Below are 18,705 nucleotides of genomic sequence, written 5' to 3' on the forward strand. Positions count from 1 at the left end.
GTAGTGGAAGCTCATCACTCTGTCTGTTTAGGTAAGATTATTTCTCTGAGGACTATGTTTTGCACAGATGACTAAAAATACTAAGCCAAGTAATGGTAGAGGATTCCTCATTTCATGCTGTTTTAGAAGGTTTATTGATTGTGCAGAAGCAATCATGCTGCTACAGACCTGACTGACAGACTGGATTTTTGTCTTTCAATTAGTTTCACAGGATTTGTGTAACTTCCAGTATTTGGGTCTTGTCAGATTGGCAGGTCTGGGAGCCAGGGTTAATTAGCATGGCTCTCAGGCTCCCAAGTGGGATGAGGCTGTGACATCATGAGGAGAGGATAGGGAGATATCACAGAATCACAGAATCACAGAATCGTTTAGGTTGGAAGGGACCTCTGGAGATCATCTAGTCCAACCTCCCTGTTCAAGCAGGGTCACCTAGAGCATATTGCCCATGATCACATCCAGACGGCTTTTGAATATCTCCAGGGAAGGAGACTCCACCACCTCTCTGGGCAACCTGTTCCAATGCTCTGTCAACCTCACAGTGAAGAAGTTTTTTCTCAGGTTCAGATGGAACTTCCTGTGGTTCAGTTTCTGCCCATTGCCTCTTGTCCTGTTGCTGGGCACCACGGAGAAGAGGCTGGCCTCATCCTCTTGACACTCCCCCTTCAGATACTTGTACACGTTGATGAGATCCCCTCTCAATCTTCTCTTCTCCAGGCTGAACAGGCCCAGCTCTTGCAATCTTTCTTCATAGGAGAGATGCTCCAGCCCTCTAATCATCTTGGTAGCCCTCCGCTGGACTCTCTCCAGTAGTGCCATGTCTCTCTTGTACTGGGGAGCCCAGAACTGGACACAGTACTCCAGGTGAGGCCTCCCCAGGGCTGAGCAGAGGGGCAGGATCACCTCCCTCGTCCTGCTGGCAACACTCTGCCTCATGCACCCCAGGAGACCATTGGCCTTCTTGGCCACAAGGGCACACTGCTGGCTCATGTTTAACTTGTTGTCCACCAGCACTCCCAGGTCCTTCTCGGCAGAGCTACTTTCCAACAGGTCAACCCCCAGCCTGTACTGGTGCATGGGATTATTCCTGCCTAGGTGCAGGACCTTGCACTTGCCTTTGTTGAACTTCATGAGGTTCCTCTCCGCCCACCTCTCCAGCCTGTCCAGGTCCCTCTGAATGGCAGCACAGTCTTCTGGTGTGTCAGCCACTCCCCCCAGTTTCGTATCATCAGCAAACTTGCTGCTGATATGCCTGCTCATGTCGCACAACACAGAACATGCACAGCGTACTGCTAACGTAGGAAGCTTAGGTAAATTTGCCTTTGTAGGCTACTAGCTTTAGAGCAAAAAAGTCTAGGAATAGTTGTGCGGTTGGCTGGCATGTGGGTCATAGACTCTGAAAGCAATCAGACCCCTGGGATTGGGCATCCAATCCTAGACCAGGGTGCCTGAAACTTGGAGCTCTTGCAGGCACTGAGGTCCTCAGAAGCCTGCCAGGAGATCATGCAGGCTCTGCTGTTGGCTATGGAAATGGGCTGAACCAGAGATATTTCTGACTGACTGTTTTGGGATAAACAGACATTGACTGACTTCCATTTCTGGCTGAGTCCATGCTGAGGACTCAGGCTTCTAGTGTAGGCATTGATTAACTGCAGGTTAACCACCACAGAGAGGGTCTGAGGAACCGTGTGCCCAGCCTCTGCTGTCCCTGAGAGCTGCCTCCCAGATCAGGTCCGTGGACCCAAAATCTTCTTGGGGTAAAAAAAGAGGAAAAAGTATTTTTGAAAAAACTTTTGAAAAAATACATGGTTTTGAAAAGTGTTTGTCCGGTGTAAGAAGACTCCATCATTCGGTACTGAATTGCCAGACTTTGTGCATTGTAGTGGGTTTCTTGTATTGTACAGCCTACAGAGTGAAAGCAGACTGGATATAGCTTCTCTTGTATCTTAGAAGCTACTGCCACTGCTTATAGGTACCTGACAGGTCAAACTGTCATACACAGAGACCTCCCAAATCTGTAAAGTAGCCTTGGTGAAGACCTACTGTGGATAGTTAGAGGCCACAGTTGCATATAGGTTGTTTTCTGTGGTAGAATGCTACAGAAATGAGGAGTTTGGTGAAGAAAATGGTAAACAATTGATATACTGAGACTGTGCTAGGCAGGAGGAGTTGGCATAATGACCATGAAAGAGAGCAAATAGCTCATTTTAGGTTGACAGATGGGTGAAGAAGTTTGGTTCCTGGAGTGGCATGTCTCCTGAGAGGACCTGGGAAAGCTGGAAGGAAAGCTGTAAGAACGTACTTACAGAGAGGTATTGCTTAGTAAGGGGAAAGAGAAAAAGAAGCGTTGAGTTCACATTTTCATGGTGAAAGAAGTAAGCCTGAAGTTCTCAGATGATGAGTGCTGAAAGGGAGTCTGCATGCCACTTGGTCTTTTTACAGCCTGCAGAGATAGGCAACAGCCTACATTCCCAATATTTCTTGTAGTGACTAAATTGGGAGCGTACATTACAATAAACAGACAAATTCCTGACATACTCTATTCTAGTTTCCACATAATTAACTGCTGGGAGCCCAGGGCCAGAAAATGTTTTCGTTTTGATAGCCCTCCCTGTCCTGACAGGTCTCTAGGGGCTGTTAGATTTCTGAACCATAGCAGGGGACCGCTTGGGATCTGGGCGTTTGGCTGCTTCGATTACAGAAAATGAACAAATGTTCTATTTTTTCTTCTAGAAAAAATAAGTTGGCTGATGTTTACAGGAAAAGTTCTAGTTTTCATGACAAAGCCTTGCTTTTCTTTTCAAAATATCTAAAACTTTCAGAGCATGCAGATTCCAAGCTGCAAACAGTTCTGATGGTAAATATGGTGAGCTAATTCTCATGAAAAATATTATTCTAAAAACCCATTTAGTAACTTATAGAGAAAATATGACATTTTATTGAATAGTAATATTACCAAAAATATAAATAATTTTTACAACTAAAGTTCTGTTCCTGCGTTCTGCCAGTATGTCATGACACTCTTATCAGTATGATATTCACTTCCAGTAATTCTTGCACATTAAGGAACAAACAAGACTATTTAGTAAGATGTTATTATAAACAACATACTTCATCAGCAAGTTAGCTTCAATGACTTTCCAGAAAATGACAATTTGTTTTAGTCCTGCAGTTAGTAAGAACGATATCTTTAATATTTAAGTTATGACTTCCAGAATATCATGTATTTGTAGAAGTTTCTTTCTAAGAAATAGTGTAGGAAAACTCCTTGTTCTTACGGAAAAGGTCAGATGTGAACAGCAACCTTGTACTAAATACTTTTCCTTTCCCAAAGTAACGGGAAATAGAGTAAATACTGCAAAGAAGAGTTAGCTTCCTATGCAGTCTGAGACGAAGGTTTGCTGTAAGACTCTAGGATTTCAGAAAAATAGTAGATGCTGTTGCACAAAGCAATGACCTCTTGGGCCTTTGGTTTAAAATTCATGAGAGTTCAATTAGGCATATTCTTTCTGTGCTCTGAATCTGTTCTCTGAAGTTATTTGGACGCAGAAGGGCAGGTAGTTTGGGCTGATGAGTTAGCTTCTCTTTTTGTTGAGCTTTGGATAGGTTTCCTTGCCTGCTCAGACTCACTTTCACCTCTGTACTGTAAGGCAATCTGTCATCCAAGACAGCTTGACGGGGCTGCCTGTGGAAGCATAGGATCCTGCAGGCCCAGAGGAGTATCTTTATTTCCATAAGAGCAACAGATGTACTGTACCGATCCTCTCTCCAGTTTGCTTTGTGGTCTCTCCATGGGGATCCTGCAGGCAGCCCAGTGACATTCAGAACAGCTGCTGTTGTTTTCATTTTGGCTAGGCTGTATCCAGTCCTTGTGGGACAGCAGCTCAACTGCTTTCCTTTTGGGACAAGGCATGGAGCAGAGAAATCATGGACTTCTTTAGAAAGGGAATCTGATTTTAAGATACGAAGACTTTGGTGATGGTGTTAGGATCTTTATTTGAACCATATTGTACTAGGCCTGACAAGCATAACTGCCATTGTTAAGATTGTTTATTAACTGCTGGTGATTGATTGATTAATTTCCCCAACTATGAATGTGCAACTCAAAGGCAAATACATGCCAGTCACATTAAAAAGAGCAGATATAATTATTTCCACACTGGCTAATTGCTTCCTCCAAGATAATCTCATCTCCATTTTATATCCTCTGAACTTTGATTCATCAGCTGGCAATTATATCGAAGTCACAGCTGAACACCTGATGAGGAACTTAATAGCTGTGACTTAGTGGGATGAAAGAGAGAGACAGGTATGATGAAAATACTGATGGCTTTGTAGCACTTAATATCTCATTAATAATTTCTGTCCATGTGCGTGTCCTCGCCTACTGTTGTGCAGGACCCTGGCACGCTGTAGTGCTGTGATCTGTCTCTCATCCAGACCAACCTTTGATTGGGCATGGCAGGATTCTCCTCTGGGTCCTGTAACCAGTTTTCCTTTTGAAAGATGCTGGGATGCGGGAACGGGGGTGGTGTGCACTGATATCTTACCTCAGTGCTTGGATAAATGCCTCTGGTAGACACAAACCCTCCTCCCCCAGCAGTGTCTTCTTGGGATAACAAGCAACTATCTTAAACTCCCCAATGAAAGGAACCAGCAGAGCTGTTTGGCGACAAGCCCATTCATATTTATCACAGTGCCTGTGATAATAGGACTGCATGATTAATGTACAGATTGGCAGTAACTCTCACCTTGGAGAAGGAGGGGTCCATCTCCACCGGAATATTACAACCTTTGAAAAATTTCTCTGAGTTTTATTTCCCTTTTGCACAAAGCATGGAGTGAATATGCTAGCCCCAAGGCAGGCACCGCAACACACAGGAACAGGAAGGACAATGCACCTCCACAGCAGTTCTCAGCAGGGTGGGACCCCACCAGCAAAAAAAGCATTAGACTCACCACTGGTGTGGACACACCTAACATCAGCTTCCCTTGCCATCTGATCATTTGCTAACTCCACCCATGCTACCTAGGTTGGCCTTGTGAAGTGTTTATACTGTAACCTTCCCTTCCAGGTTCGCTTCTGTCCGGGCGTCTTCTACTGTGCGTGTCTTCTACTGTCTGCAAGCAGGACATACACAAGCCTGAAAGTACCCAGAAATTATTTGCTGGCTAACAGAGGTATTAGATAACCACAACTAACATGCTGCTAGGCTAAGCATTCACAAGGTTACCACCCTGAGGAGGCATCTGACAGGTCTCTATTGGCCAGACAGTTGTCAGTCTGGTGGGGATAGGTTGGTTTTCACTGCTTCTTGGAGAGAGCCGAACCTTGGTATTGCTGAGGTGAGGTCTTCCGATTTTTGTCTTTTATCCCAGTATTTTATCTCCATGGCAGCATTTTTTCTCTTGAATGCTTGGGCTCCTGACTATTACTTTCTCAATAACTTCAATCTGCCTGTGTTTTCACTTTTCTTGTCTAGCATGCTTTTAGCTTACATACTTCTCACAGCTCAGGAACAATTTTGTCAGCACAACTGGACCAAGTTCATAGAACTGTGCTGCCCCAAAACTAGCCATTGGATCAAAGACTGCTGAATCTCTGGGCCATTGAATCCCAGTGCTGGCAGGGTTCTGGAGCCACCTACAGCATCTTGATACCTTGGCTAAATATTTTTTAAGACCTTCCAACCATGGCAGCTCCACTAGATTCCTAGCAAGTTATTCCAGTGCTCCACTATCTTTTCTGTTAAAAGTTTTTTCCTGCTGTCTAGCCTAAATCTTTCCTACTTCTGATTAAGGCCATTACTTCTTGACCTGTTTGCTTGCAGAAGAGATGATTCTTTTGCTTGTTGTAGTGCTCTATATACAGACTACCAATAGGCAAGAAAGTATGATGCATCTGACTTCTCAGAGAAGTTTCTTGCCATTTCTCTGTAAACACATTTTTCCGTATACTTTTCAAATAGGAAATATGTAGAAGCTAGACAATAATTAACAAAACATTCAACCCAGATTGTAGTTTTTCGTGAAGGCTACAGGATGGCTTTTGCTCAGGATAAGCTGACAATTATATATCCTAGCCAGGAGCTTAGTTTGCTGCTGGTGTCATAAGCTGGGAACAACATGGGCATGGGGAACAGACTCAGGAGGGCTCTCCTGAGGTCTGGAGTACCACAGAGAGCATTTCTGGCCTAACTTTTTGAAAGAATTTTGTGGTGAAAGATTTCATTCTATATCCAGCCATTGGAAGATAGCTTGATGTGGATGTATTCAGCTTTTCCCTAGAGTAACCTGGCATGTTGTGACTGAAGGAAGCTGAATCTACCACTGAATGAAGATGGTTTAGTCCAGACTTTCTGCTTGAGTCTCTAGGAAATTGTGTGAGGAGATAAGGCCTTTATGCTGATGAAAACCGCATGAACCTGGGCAGGGAGTGATTTGTGGGTTTTCAAGCTGGTAATCTGAGATGACCCTGGATGGCTGACCAAACTATGGTGGGATTTCATTGTTGCAGGTTTTTTCTTTTTTTTTTTTTTTTTTTAGCTCTTTCGCATTTTCTGTGTCGTTTGGCAATTGCGACTTCTAGGCACTTCAAAGGAAGTGCCATACCAAGAGTTGGGAAATGCATGGATGTGACATTGGTAAGATTTTTGTGTATAGTTTTAACTGTATGCAGAATTGCTACATTTGTGCATATTGATATGAAGTTGATGAATGCTGACAATGTTAACGGCTGCAGTTCACAGCAGATCCCCAGGCACACTGGAAGTGATAAATAGCTTTATTAATTCTGCTGGGAAAAAAAATAAAGTTTTTGAATGATGATGGAGTGAATTCTTATTGCTTAGATAAAGAAAAAGTGGAACATGGATTTTCAGAAACTCATTGGGGTTATTCTGCAAAGATGCTCAAAGATGATTTGTTCCCTGCATTTTACCTGATTTGGTACTGACATTGCCCTTTAGATTTGCTACTGTACAAGAAAGGGACAGTTTGGGACCTTTGGTCTGATGTGCCCGTGTTTAGTAGTAGCGCTTACAAGGCTGCTCAGCTGTCATGCACGGTGCTCCCTAAAACTGTCTTTCTGATGTTCAGTGGTACGGCAGCCAATCCTTGTCTCGCAAGTACTTGCTCATGTGAGCACAGTACACTTGGCCTTTTCCGTAGCTGTGGCAATTTTTCCCACTCCCACTTGTTCTTCCACATTTGCTCCTGGGTTTCTTGTGAAACTGCTCTGCCCTTCAGCCTCCTTTCCCTCCCTTTATTTAGCTTCGCGTTCAGAAAACTGGTTTCTCAGCTGCCTTCTTTTATCAATTTAACTTCAGCAAAGCAGTTGCCCTCACTGAAAACTGTTCCTGTTGTTGCAGTGATATTTATAGATATTTTCCAGGAGTTGCTGCCTGACTAGACCTTTTCATGCAGCTGTCGTGTATTTCCACTTCTCATTGCGAGCTCAAGTTCCTGTCAAAGATGTCACTTGTTTTCAAACAAAATCGATTATAAAACACCCTCTGCTGTCTGAGTGTTCCTTCTTTGTTCTCTCAGGGCACGTGAGAAAGCCAATAATAGCCAGGAAACTTATTGCAATATAATCGTGTTAAAATTGCATGATTTGTGATTAATGGCAAATGTGTTCTGCTGGTAGAAAAGATATGATTCATTTGAACTACGAGATGTCATCTCTGATAGGTACCCAAGATTGCTAAAGTAATTTGCATGCTTACTAGCAGATAAGTTCTGTTCAGTGGGAGGTGTCTTAAAATGAAGTTGCATATCTTGCTCCTACAGATAAATAGTCAGTGAAAAAGAGGTCCCCATAATCTCTGGTACATGCTGCAGTACAGAAATCAGTGCAAAGGACCCAGCTAGTCACACAGACGAAACCAATTGTCTGCTTTCTGCATTTTCCAGATGGTAGGTTGAATTTTTACATTATCATTTAACCTATAATAACTTATGCTACTGGAAAGAGTATTTTATAAGAAACTTTATTTCAATTCACTTAGGTGCTTCTCTATCTCAAGACAAATTATTAGATTAATAAAGAGGATACATTTATGTGGTAGACAATTAATTTGGGACCAATATAAAGACTTCCCTTATAATGAAGTATACTTAGAAATGGATTTATCCTCTGCTTTCTGACATATTTTTACTAATGATTGAAAGACATGGAAAATATTTACCGTGTAAAAGATTCTTCAGAATTTAATACATTAATGCACTTTCCTGTTTCTAAAATCTTGTAAGAATAATGCATATAGCAATTCTCACCTTGCCATATTTTAGTACTGGAATTCCTAAATTGCACACTTACTTACAACTGTGCCTGGTGTACGTTAACTATTGTGATTGCTAGGTCTAGAATAAGTTCAATGCTGCTCTTGCTGTTTTAATAGCATTTCCAGTCAGAGCAGGTATTTTGGTTTGCTAAAAGAGTGAAAATAACACTCAGAAGGTGAATGAGTGACTTGTATCTTAGTAAACATATCTCACACTCTTGGTATTTTATGGCATTTTTTACACTGTAGAGTCTGTTAAGCTTTTAAAACTAGAAATGGCTAACATTTTCATCTTTTTTTAGAATGCAGGGTATGGTACTTTCGTTACGGTTATTCACGTATGTAAACAGTACTATAAGCAATTTGTTGTCAAATACAATTTCGGAAAAAGTCACAAATATGTTATTACCATAGTTGCCTTTGGGCAAGCAAGGAGTCAAGTGCTATAGATTATTACTCCTGTAGCATAACTGTGGAGTTCCCAGTTCTTTTGTCTTCGTTTGAAATTGGATCATTAGGAGCTGTAAATTGGCATGTTAAGAAAATTGTGCCAAATGCGCTTTATTTGGATCAAGTGTTTTTTTTCAGCATTCGATTGAAGTCTTCGTCCCTGAGGGAAGCTTGGAATTAAGCTCATAAAATGCAGTCATCCGAAAAACACTGGTGAATTATATGAGGAAATAAATTTATGGAAAATGTGTCTTTTTCCTTTTTTTCCCCTCTGAATATTAGGAATCTAAGTTTAGACTATACCGAAGACACAAACATTTGTTATGCAGCTTTATGTTCAGACAAATGTAATAAAATGTAAGTTCTAAACAAATTTGCAGAAGCAGAGAGAAAGAAACATCCTCTCATAGCTATTTTCATAAATCATGGCCTTTGTATCGCAGTATTTCAAGCTACAGGAACTTCTTCCTTCTGACTGGGACATAAGGAGTCTTACTGCCTTTGCCTTGTGTTTCATAATATCCTTTTCATTTGATCCAAGTATCACAGATGCTTGGATGCTTTCATTTTGATTTGCGTAGAGCAATGCCACAAAAAACCCTAAAGCACTAGTCCCTATCTTGCTATTTGTTGTCTAGAAGTGCCACCTCTGCTTCCCTTTTTTTGAGGTAATTTGGTGGTTTGCCACTGACTTAGGTGAAAAATGAAACAGATTCAAATTATTATTCTTTTAATTCCTCAAGCTCAGTATTTTCAGGAAATGCTCCTCTTTCTTTAATTATAGCCCCGTATATTGCACTTAGTGCATACATAAAACCTGAACTCTAGTTAAACTGCTGCCCGTACAAAGTGACTTTTAAAAATGTGGAGTAAATTACTAAAGCGATCATCAAAGTTAGCTGGGGAGAATCTATCCTTGCAGCACAACTAATTTGTTCCCCTTTGCACCCTTGGTGTATGTTGGTAGCCCAGTATGCGTAAGATCTCTCAAAGACATACTTTTTCAAGGAACAGCAAGCTAAATATAACAACTAGCAAATGCAATAGGCAAATACAAAGTTCTTATCTCTGGATCATTCTGTCCCCTACTAGAAGAGTCGATGAGAGTGAATATTTGGCTCTCAACCATTCCTGAACAAAGTTGCCTTCAAAAAGCAGTGAAAGCACAGCTCCTTGCAACTTTTTATTAATGATCAAACTTAAATTTCTAGGGCTGGGAGTAACAATTGTAATGAATGAATCACCAGTATCTCTTACAGTCGTGTCAGTTGTGGCCAAACACAAAATAGATGCTTACAAATAAAATATCAAATGAGAAAGAGCATGACTTTAGGCAGTCTCCAGATCTAGTCTTTGAAACTGATTTTCTTTAAAAATCAATCTATCTTTTTTCTTTATCATCTTGCTTAAGTATCTTCTTGCTTAACAGAACAGCTCTAAAAAGTAGTGGAACAGTTAAATAGATACAGCTGCTGGCATACCTCCTTTGGGACAAATATGTTCACAGAACAGAACCAAAAACTTGGAGGAAAAAATTCACAGTAGAAGAGAAGAGATATTCTGAATCTTATTCATGCCTATTTATTTACTAATATTCAAATAATTCAATGCTATTAGATTCTAGTTACTCTTCAGCTCAGAGTTCTTCATTTAGCTGACTTTTAGGGTCTATTTGCAGACTATTCATTGTGGAGATTGAGCTGATATAGATGCATCTAATCTCAATTGTATGAACTAGCTCTGCTGCGGCTTATGTCTTGCATAGCGTGTTTGCATATGCATATACATATATATTTTTTGCATAATATATACATTCAATACCTGATGGAAAAGCACTCCAGAAAGTTACATAAATACCATTTGAATGGTTTCACCTACCCTTGCTCCCAATTATGTGTACTCTTGCTGTAGTCCCAGCCCTATCATCAATCCCACTCCAGAATAAGCACGGCATGACAAACGTATGATGGTACCAAATAGTTAAGGCAGCTTGCAAAACTGGTCATCTGGCCAGACAGTTCTAGGAAGAAAAAGTTGTGTCTGCATAAGCCAATGCTAAGCAGCAAAGCTGCAGCAATCAGCTGTAACTAGAGACAATGAATTGTTGGGAATGACCCTCAAATATCTAGCAGATGTGGAAAGCTCATGAGCTGGAAGTGCAAAAAGTCATTTCTATGAGAAAAAGCAAGTGGGACATATGCTGACAAAAGCTGATTTGAACTAATGAGGATACATATGATAATAGGTAGCAAAAGAGTAACTTGATTAGAAATTAATACAGGGTATGAAGGGTTGTTTTAGAGCAAATGTGTATCATAATAAGGTGCAGTGAAACCAAGTCAAGGAAAATCTGATCTCAGGAAGAATAGAGCTAGATGCCAGTGTTTCAGTTTTATCCAGAGAAAGAAATGGAATATGTAGGTATCTCATATATTGTGGATATAAGGCGCACAATTCAGCATGGCAGAAAAACTTTTATCATGGTTGGTTACTCATAAGATCACTACAAATGTATTTATCAAATGTTGCTCATATCAGCTGAACAGTGAACTGTTTCTCAGGAGAATATGGAGCCATGTGTCCCTATATCATTTTCCAACTGCTATCAAAGCAGATCTCGGCTGATGAATGAAGTCAATAGAGTTGTCGGCAGATATAAATCTGCTCAAGTCCTGAATTAGATTCAGGCCTCTAATAAACTGGTCGTGTGAAACTCAGCTTCCCATTCCTACCTGCCAATCTAGTTTGCTCTCTGATAGTGTTAGAAATGATAGCTAATGTTAGATGATGTTAGAGAGCGTTAGAAGCTTCTGCTTGACAGGATGAGCAAATACAGATGCTTTACTGTGCTGATGCTGTGAATTTTGTTAGTGTGTTGTTTTGCACTGTATCCTTGTTCCCTGATGGCCTACAGTGTCCCAGATCACTCCTGAACTGCCTTCTGGACCAAACAATTCATTCCTTCCAAATTGATTCTAGCAGCTCTTAGCTGGTCACTTATTTCCTGCTATAGGCATGGCACCAGCCTTGCCATGCCATTAATGCTGAGATGCCATTTTTGGTCTAAACTTCCTATTTTCTGCGATTTGTGGCTGTCCTTGCAAAGTATCATATACACTTAAAGTTTATTCTAAATTTCAGACTTGGCATAAACATAGATTTTGATAAGGCCCATCAATGTTTATTTAGTCTGGAAATGTTTGGCACTGAAATAAAAATTCCTTGCAGTAAGCGTGACGACAGCACTTACTCTGCCTGTAATTTCTTTGTTTATTTTTCACTATTGTTCCTGTGTTTGCTGCCTGAAAGATAAAGTATTATAATTCATTTCCAACTTGTTCTCTCTTGAAAACTTATCTACCATCTATAGCACCCTGGGACCACTTCTTCCGTATATATGATGATAGAACCCATCGCTCTGTAATCTGCAGTTAAGGAGCGTGTTCAGGCGAAAGCTTTGTTAATGGTAAGTACAATGCTTAAAATTGCTGAATATAGTTGGATTATGTGTCTGCTGTCTCCTGAGATATTCATAGGTTGGGCCAAAGCTAATGTCCACAAACATATAGCCGGTCTCTTTAATAAAGGGGTTTCCTGGGGAATGCCTAAGCCACATGGCCAAGTTTGAATTACAGCTGGTACATGTCAATTAGACACAAATAAAACACATCAATGAGGCACAATGTCAGCCCTACTGCTGTTAAAAGAGTGCAATACATATTCCTTTACCTACTTTTCCAGTCCATTTCTTCGCTTCTCCTTCAGGTTAGTATTGCTGGTGGCACTCATCTGTTTCTGTTCTTACTGCTAACCACTTACCTATGAGAAGCTATCACTGAAGATACCTTCACTTCAATAGGAAGGAAAGAAACTGTTGTTGTGCACCTAAGCAGATGATTGGATGTAGGCTTGATTCAAAGCTGGTGTATATACTTTCAAATACATGATCAATTCTTTTTTAAATCAAGGTATATGTTTTTTACACTTCACTATGAAGAGAAAGCCAAAGTGCATTCAGCTTCTATCTGAGGCCCAGCCTGGCAGAGTAATCTTTACCCGCCATTAAATTAACTCATAACAGTAATTCCAAAGGAACATCAGATATTGCATTGATGCAATAGATAACAGAACAAAGAGCATAGTCTCAAAGCTGCATGTAAACATGTTCACACTCATACACACTCATACACACACGCACACGCACACACACACACACACGCACACGCACACACACATTCTGTACAGAGCTCCTCATATGACTCAGTTTATCATTGCATGACATTGTTATCTGTTAGTAGATGCACATCAGTAACAGACCAGTAGCATAAATGATGAAGTCAAAGTGTATTCTGAGATATCAATCCTTTTCTTTTTGATTTAGAAATAGAATGGGGTATGTATGCTTGATCTTCCTATCTGCTTTCTTCTTGGTTTCCATGACATCAGAATCATGTAAGTCACGTTATAAAAATATATTTTGTGATTATGTTCATTTTGCAGAAATGTGTAGACTGTTAACAAATTAGCATTTTATTAAACGTAAAATTAGTGAGTTTATCTCAAGCCACAAATTACAGCTTAAAATTAGCTTTACGTACCATTTTCTCCATATACTAAAATGCACGAAGGACTGTCCATTTCTGTGACATTAAGTATAGGTTCCTCTTCTGCTCCTTGGCATCTCTAAAAGCTGAAAGAAAGACTCTCTTTGAAAGGATCTGAGAACGGCTGGTATTCTAGGCAACAGTTGGGCAAAGTTTCCAAAAGCATGTTTAGGTCTCCCTGAACAGGGCACATGAATATGTTCTTTGCTGAACTAGAGACCTTCCTTGGGACTAGGCCCATTGCTCATTAAAAATGCTTTCTAATATCCTGTTTTGTGGGATGTTCACCCGCAAGTGCAATGTAATAATAGTGCTCCACTGGACATGAGGAACATTCAAAACAATAGGCTCCTCCTGACAGGTCAGCTAGACTGTCCCTGCAATCATTACTGGCCAGTGGCATAGCATTAGGTAGCACTCAGGTTGTTCTAGTCTCCAGCCTGGCTGCTTATTTGTCCAAAAAATATTGTAAGATATATATCTCTAAATATTACCCCATATTCTCAGTTTTTCAGTATTAAGAAGCCAAATTTTGTTGAAAGTTTTGCCAAGATAATTTTCACTGATATCATTGAATTTAGATGAGGCCTCTCATTTTCTCTATGTTCTCTCTTCTCCTCTACCATTTTCCTGAAGAATGCTGTATTTCCAATGTTTTCCTTTCTTGGTGGGGCAGTGCCCCCCTTTCGTGATACCCACAGAATCACAGAACAGTTGAGGTTGGAAGGGACCTCTGGAGATCATCTAGTCCAACCCCCTTGCTCATGCAGGGTCATCTAGAGCACATTGCCGAGGATCGCATCCAGGCGGGTTTTGAATATCTCCAGGGAAGGAGACTCCACAACCTCTCAAGTTCAAGTGCTCAGTCACCCCTCATGTTCGGATGGAAGGGCCTGTGTCTCAGTTTGTACCCCTGACACGTCCCACTGAATTTGCAGGGCCATGAGAGACAATGGTGTGAAAATGTCGTGCTTGGGAATATTCATACATGATATGCCTAATTTAGATGCCTGAGTTAGGAAGCAAGGCTGTATGTAATGCCAATAGGGAAAGACAGCTTCTTTAGAAAGAGATCCAGAGCAGAATCCAACTGTTCACCTGATAGACCTGACTTGTGCATCTACGCATCTATAGCCAGGAAGTGGGAATACTTCTCCAGAGTGTCATTTTTGATAGAGATACTTTCCCCATTATTCTTTATTTGGCTACCTTTTCTCTTTTCTTGCTCCTTGACTTATTTTAACTCCTCTACCAATTTGCCCAGTCTCCAACCTTGCTGATTTTCTCATCCTTCTTTTCTCCAAAATGCAATTTAAATTTCATTTAAGAGTATCTATTTTCAGCAGCCAGTTCATTAGTCAGATACTTGGGCACTTAAACCATCTGTCAGTATTGCCTGCTTAAAGTTTCTGTGGGTCAGCTGCAGTATGGTGCGGCCCTGTGCTAGAAAGCGTCAAAACTATGCAGGGAGGTCACAGGATGTGGTGCATGAATGCATAGCTTCTTCTGGGATTGGATTGTGCTTTTCTACTGGGCAGATACAAAATGTAAAGGATGAAATACCGATCTCTGCTGTCTTCAATGGGCTAAGTTTTAATTAATCTGAGATCGTTTGTCTTTTGTTCATTTGCAGTTGATGCAATGGAAGGTGATGCTTTAGTTATAAAATGCCCCCCACGGAGTTCGTATGTGAGAATCACCTGGTATCACACAGACAGTAATAAAATAATTCCTGCAGAAGAAGACGGATCACGAATATTTTCCTCAAAAAGATTTCTTTGGTTTCTGCCAACTTCTAGAGAAGATTCTGGAAACTATACTTGTGTTATACATTAGTAAGTGGAACACTGAAAAATGAAAAGTGTAAGACTGGAAAAAAATCCTTTTTTTAATAATAGATTCTATTTGTTCTTCTGTCTATGAAAGCAATGCTCATTTTCATGGTGTACATCAATTTATGTAACTTTCATTCTGCAATTGCTGTTTTTATAAAAGGTAACTAAAAATCAATCTGTAACTGAACTACAGTAATCACCCATGTGTTTATAAAACAGGACTCACATTTCCTACAAATATTCAATATATTCCATATAAATATGCTGTCATTTACACACCTTTATTCTATTTTTAAAGTTCAAATAATGGCACAAAAGAGTTCAATATAAGTGTGCAGGTGCATCCATACAAGCAAGGAATATGTTTCCCAAGTCAGATACGTTATCCAAATAACACTGGGAGAGGAAAAATTGTTTGTCCCACGTTTGACAATTACAAGAATGCTACTATCATCCAGTGGTATAAGGTAAATAAAACCTTGGTAGCGCAGTTGGAAAGCAGATCACTATGAGAAGCTATATGCCGCCAAATAACGAAAGCTATCTTTTCAAGGACTGCAAACCTATACAAGGAGAGAGATACTTCAAGGGAGATAAATATATTTATATTAACAATCCAGGAAAAGAGGATGATGGATTTTATACTTGTCAATTTATCTACACACACAATGGAAAAGTGTTTAATGTATCAGCAACAAGAATTTTCGTAAGTAACGGTAAGATGGTCATTTTGTAGCTTACTAAGATTCCTGTCTCCTTAAAGCAAAGGAAACTTTTTTTTTAATCTTACAGAGATCTTCTGTTGGTTTGTTGTGTCTTGATGAAACTTTAAATCAGCTTTTTATATGTGAATGTTATGGGTGAGGATCCAAATGCAGTAGGATAGGGCTACATTGTTACGTAGCTTCATTCATTTTTTTGATGACAGTCTCTGATGGCACTGGTTACATAGTGTGGTTGCATTGGCTGTCTGATAGTGCTCATTTCTGGAGTGAAGGGTCTCTTTGGTGGGATGCCACAAAGCTCTGCTTTCTATTTGTTGGGGGAGGAAAGATATGTAGCTAATGAGGATCACTTGGTGATCTGATTCATTGGATCACTGATGTGTTAATGGCCTACAACTTGATACCTTCTAGTGCATCTGGATTATCTATCATTTATTTGACAGAAGGGCTAACAAATGCTTTTGCATTTGTCCTGAATGAGACATCTTCTGTGTGGGACCAAACTGGGGTATACACATAGGCAGAAATTGAATGGAGTTCAGTGATTACTCTGCCTTTGTTATTTTGAATATGGCCGACATGGCTGAGATGTGTGGACTTTGGGGTCTCCTCTAGGACGAAGTCTCCTCAGGTAGGCCTAGTATTTGGACAGCAGTCAGGGGAAGAGCGTGCCAGCAGTCAGTCATTCCAGATCGTATCAACTTGCAAGGCTTCAAAATGTGTCTGCTGTTCTGCAATCAGATCAATGCAAAAGGAGCTAGAAGTTTTTTGTTTTTTCTTTTGTTGTAGAAATAGATAATGTTCATTTGCAGATTGATATCAGAGCTTTTTTTCTGTTGGAAGGCATACAACTTTGTGGGCAGAATACTGATTTAGGAGATAGGAGCCTTGCTTCCACTTTTGCTGCTGTGCCCTGGTCTTAGTACAGCTTTTAAATCTGCTTATTCTGAGCTAGACTGGAGAAATTTGTACTGAAGACTACTACACTAGGTTAGGAGCTGTAGTGCCTCCTCTCCCCTCTGCCCTGTAATAAGCTGTTGGTCTACATGATACCTCTCTGCCTAACACTTCAGCTTTGTCTGAATGTGCTTTCATCAGAACTTTTCTAACCAGTCAAGGATAGTGTCCTGTCTGAGTTATATTGAAAACTGATGCTTTTTATCTGTCACAAAGCTGCCCAAAATCACTGAAGCCTTTGTCACACCCAGGCCGATTCCATCATTTCAAAGCTAATTTAACCTTTTTGAAATCAGTGTGGAAAGAAGAGTTTGCAACATAACTTGTGAAATATGAGTTGAGTCTCTCAAGTTCGCCTCAGAGTTTTTATGAAATTCGAAATACTTAACACCAGCTTCCTCGAGTTATTATTAGCCCTTACAATTAGTGTGCTGGCTGAGTGAAGCTATTATGTGGTGTTGATAATAAAGTAAATGAAGTAAGCCCCTGTTGCCTTGCAGATCCACACAGACCCAGAGGACCTTCAATCTCTTAAGAAATTAGCATTGCTATATAGTTATGACATTACTGTCTTTCTCCGGACATCTCTTTTTCCCACATCCAGCTAATGACAATTAAAAACAGTTAGGATGAGGAAGAGAATTGCTCTTTTGACATCCTGGCAACCAGGGAGTTAAATAGGTTCCTGCAGATTTTTTGGAGAACTATGGTGGTATGGGATTCACAGAGGTGCCTTGAGAAATAAAAGCTTAATGAGGGAAAAGAGAGCAAGAAAAGTGGTTGGACTGGGAAATACAGGGTAGTATAAAGGGCAAGAAGAGAAGAAAAATGCAACAGGGAAAAAAATCCCGAAGAGCTGAATGCCTAAGTCAAGTGGCTGGATGTAGTTTGACTTGTTCATATCAATTACTGTTGGAGAGGGAAAGTAAAGTAGTGTTCCCATAAACCATAGAGATTTATGGTGAGGGATGTTCAATGTCATTGCAGACTGATGTAATGGGAAGCAGTTTTGTATCTAATGTGCGCAAACAGTGCACAGAGGCCCAGGATCTGGACATGCTCAGATGTCAGGCTACAGAGGGAAGGAAACAGAGGTGAACACAGGCGGCTGTAGGCTAGTGGGTTGCGATTTCATGTACCGCATACATTTTATACCATTGATATGAGCAATTTTTCAAATGTCTAAAGGAATTACTTCATCTCTTTTTAAAAACAAAAGTATGCTCTATTCAAGAGCAACATAAGCAACTGAGAAAACCAAGAAACCTATAGCTGTATTTGCTTTTTTCCATTCAGCAGGTGCAACAACACTTGGGAAAATAAAACCTTTCCTTTCCTTTCTTTTTATGAACAAATGTAAAAACTAAGTAAGTGGGGAGAAAATATTTAAACTATTAACATGTAAATTCAAACAGAAAAGTTTTTGTTACAGGGGTGAAATCAGATAATCCCAGCAGACATCTGAAACACTGTTGTAGTGTTAGTTTGCAATTTTACTTTGAGATGCTGAAGTTGTAGCAGTACAGATTATATTCATTGTCTTATAAAACACATTTTTACACCCTTCTAATATGTGCATTCTTTCTCTCTTTGATTTCTAAAGTAAAATATTCACCACTGCCTCCTCAAATTTTATTTCCAAAACATAAGGATGTAATAGAAGTGGATCTTGGTAAGTACAGACTTTAAATCACTTCTTCTTAAAACAAAATTTCTTGATGGCCTAGTGAAATTGGGGATTTTCAAGAAGATTTAATAATGAAATTGATCAGTACATTTTTGCACTATAATTTTTACCTGTTTTAATTCACCCCTGGCGCAGTGATGTGGATTTAGCTATATTTGATGGGCT

The 18,705-nt window shown here is 40.1% G+C and overlaps 1 protein-coding gene across 6 annotated transcripts in view; it reads left to right on the top strand.

Moving 5' to 3' along the window:
- Positions 1-7,799: 7,799 nt before the first annotated feature.
- The window catches only part of IL1RL1 (interleukin 1 receptor like 1), a 31,849-nt gene continuing 20,943 nt past the window's right edge, over positions 7,800-18,705 (top strand). For all 6 annotated transcript variants that reach the window (XM_068924867.1, XM_009666301.2, XM_068924871.1 and 3 more), the window contains exons 1-7: positions 7,800-7,914; positions 12,103-12,198; positions 13,114-13,184; positions 14,970-15,171; positions 15,470-15,638; positions 15,725-15,887; positions 18,457-18,525. In XM_068924867.1, the coding sequence (XP_068780968.1) occupies positions 13,121-13,184; positions 14,970-15,171; positions 15,470-15,638; positions 15,725-15,887; positions 18,457-18,525 (667 nt within the window). In that variant the 5' untranslated portion in view covers positions 7,800-7,914; positions 12,103-12,198; positions 13,114-13,120. The remainder of the gene's footprint in view (positions 7,915-12,102; positions 12,199-13,113; positions 13,185-14,969; positions 15,172-15,469; positions 15,639-15,724; positions 15,888-18,456; positions 18,526-18,705) is intronic.

The sequence above is a fragment of the Struthio camelus genome, chromosome 1 (assembly GCF_040807025.1).
Source record: "Struthio camelus isolate bStrCam1 chromosome 1, bStrCam1.hap1, whole genome shotgun sequence".
Lineage (NCBI taxonomy): Eukaryota > Metazoa > Chordata > Aves > Struthioniformes > Struthionidae > Struthio > Struthio camelus.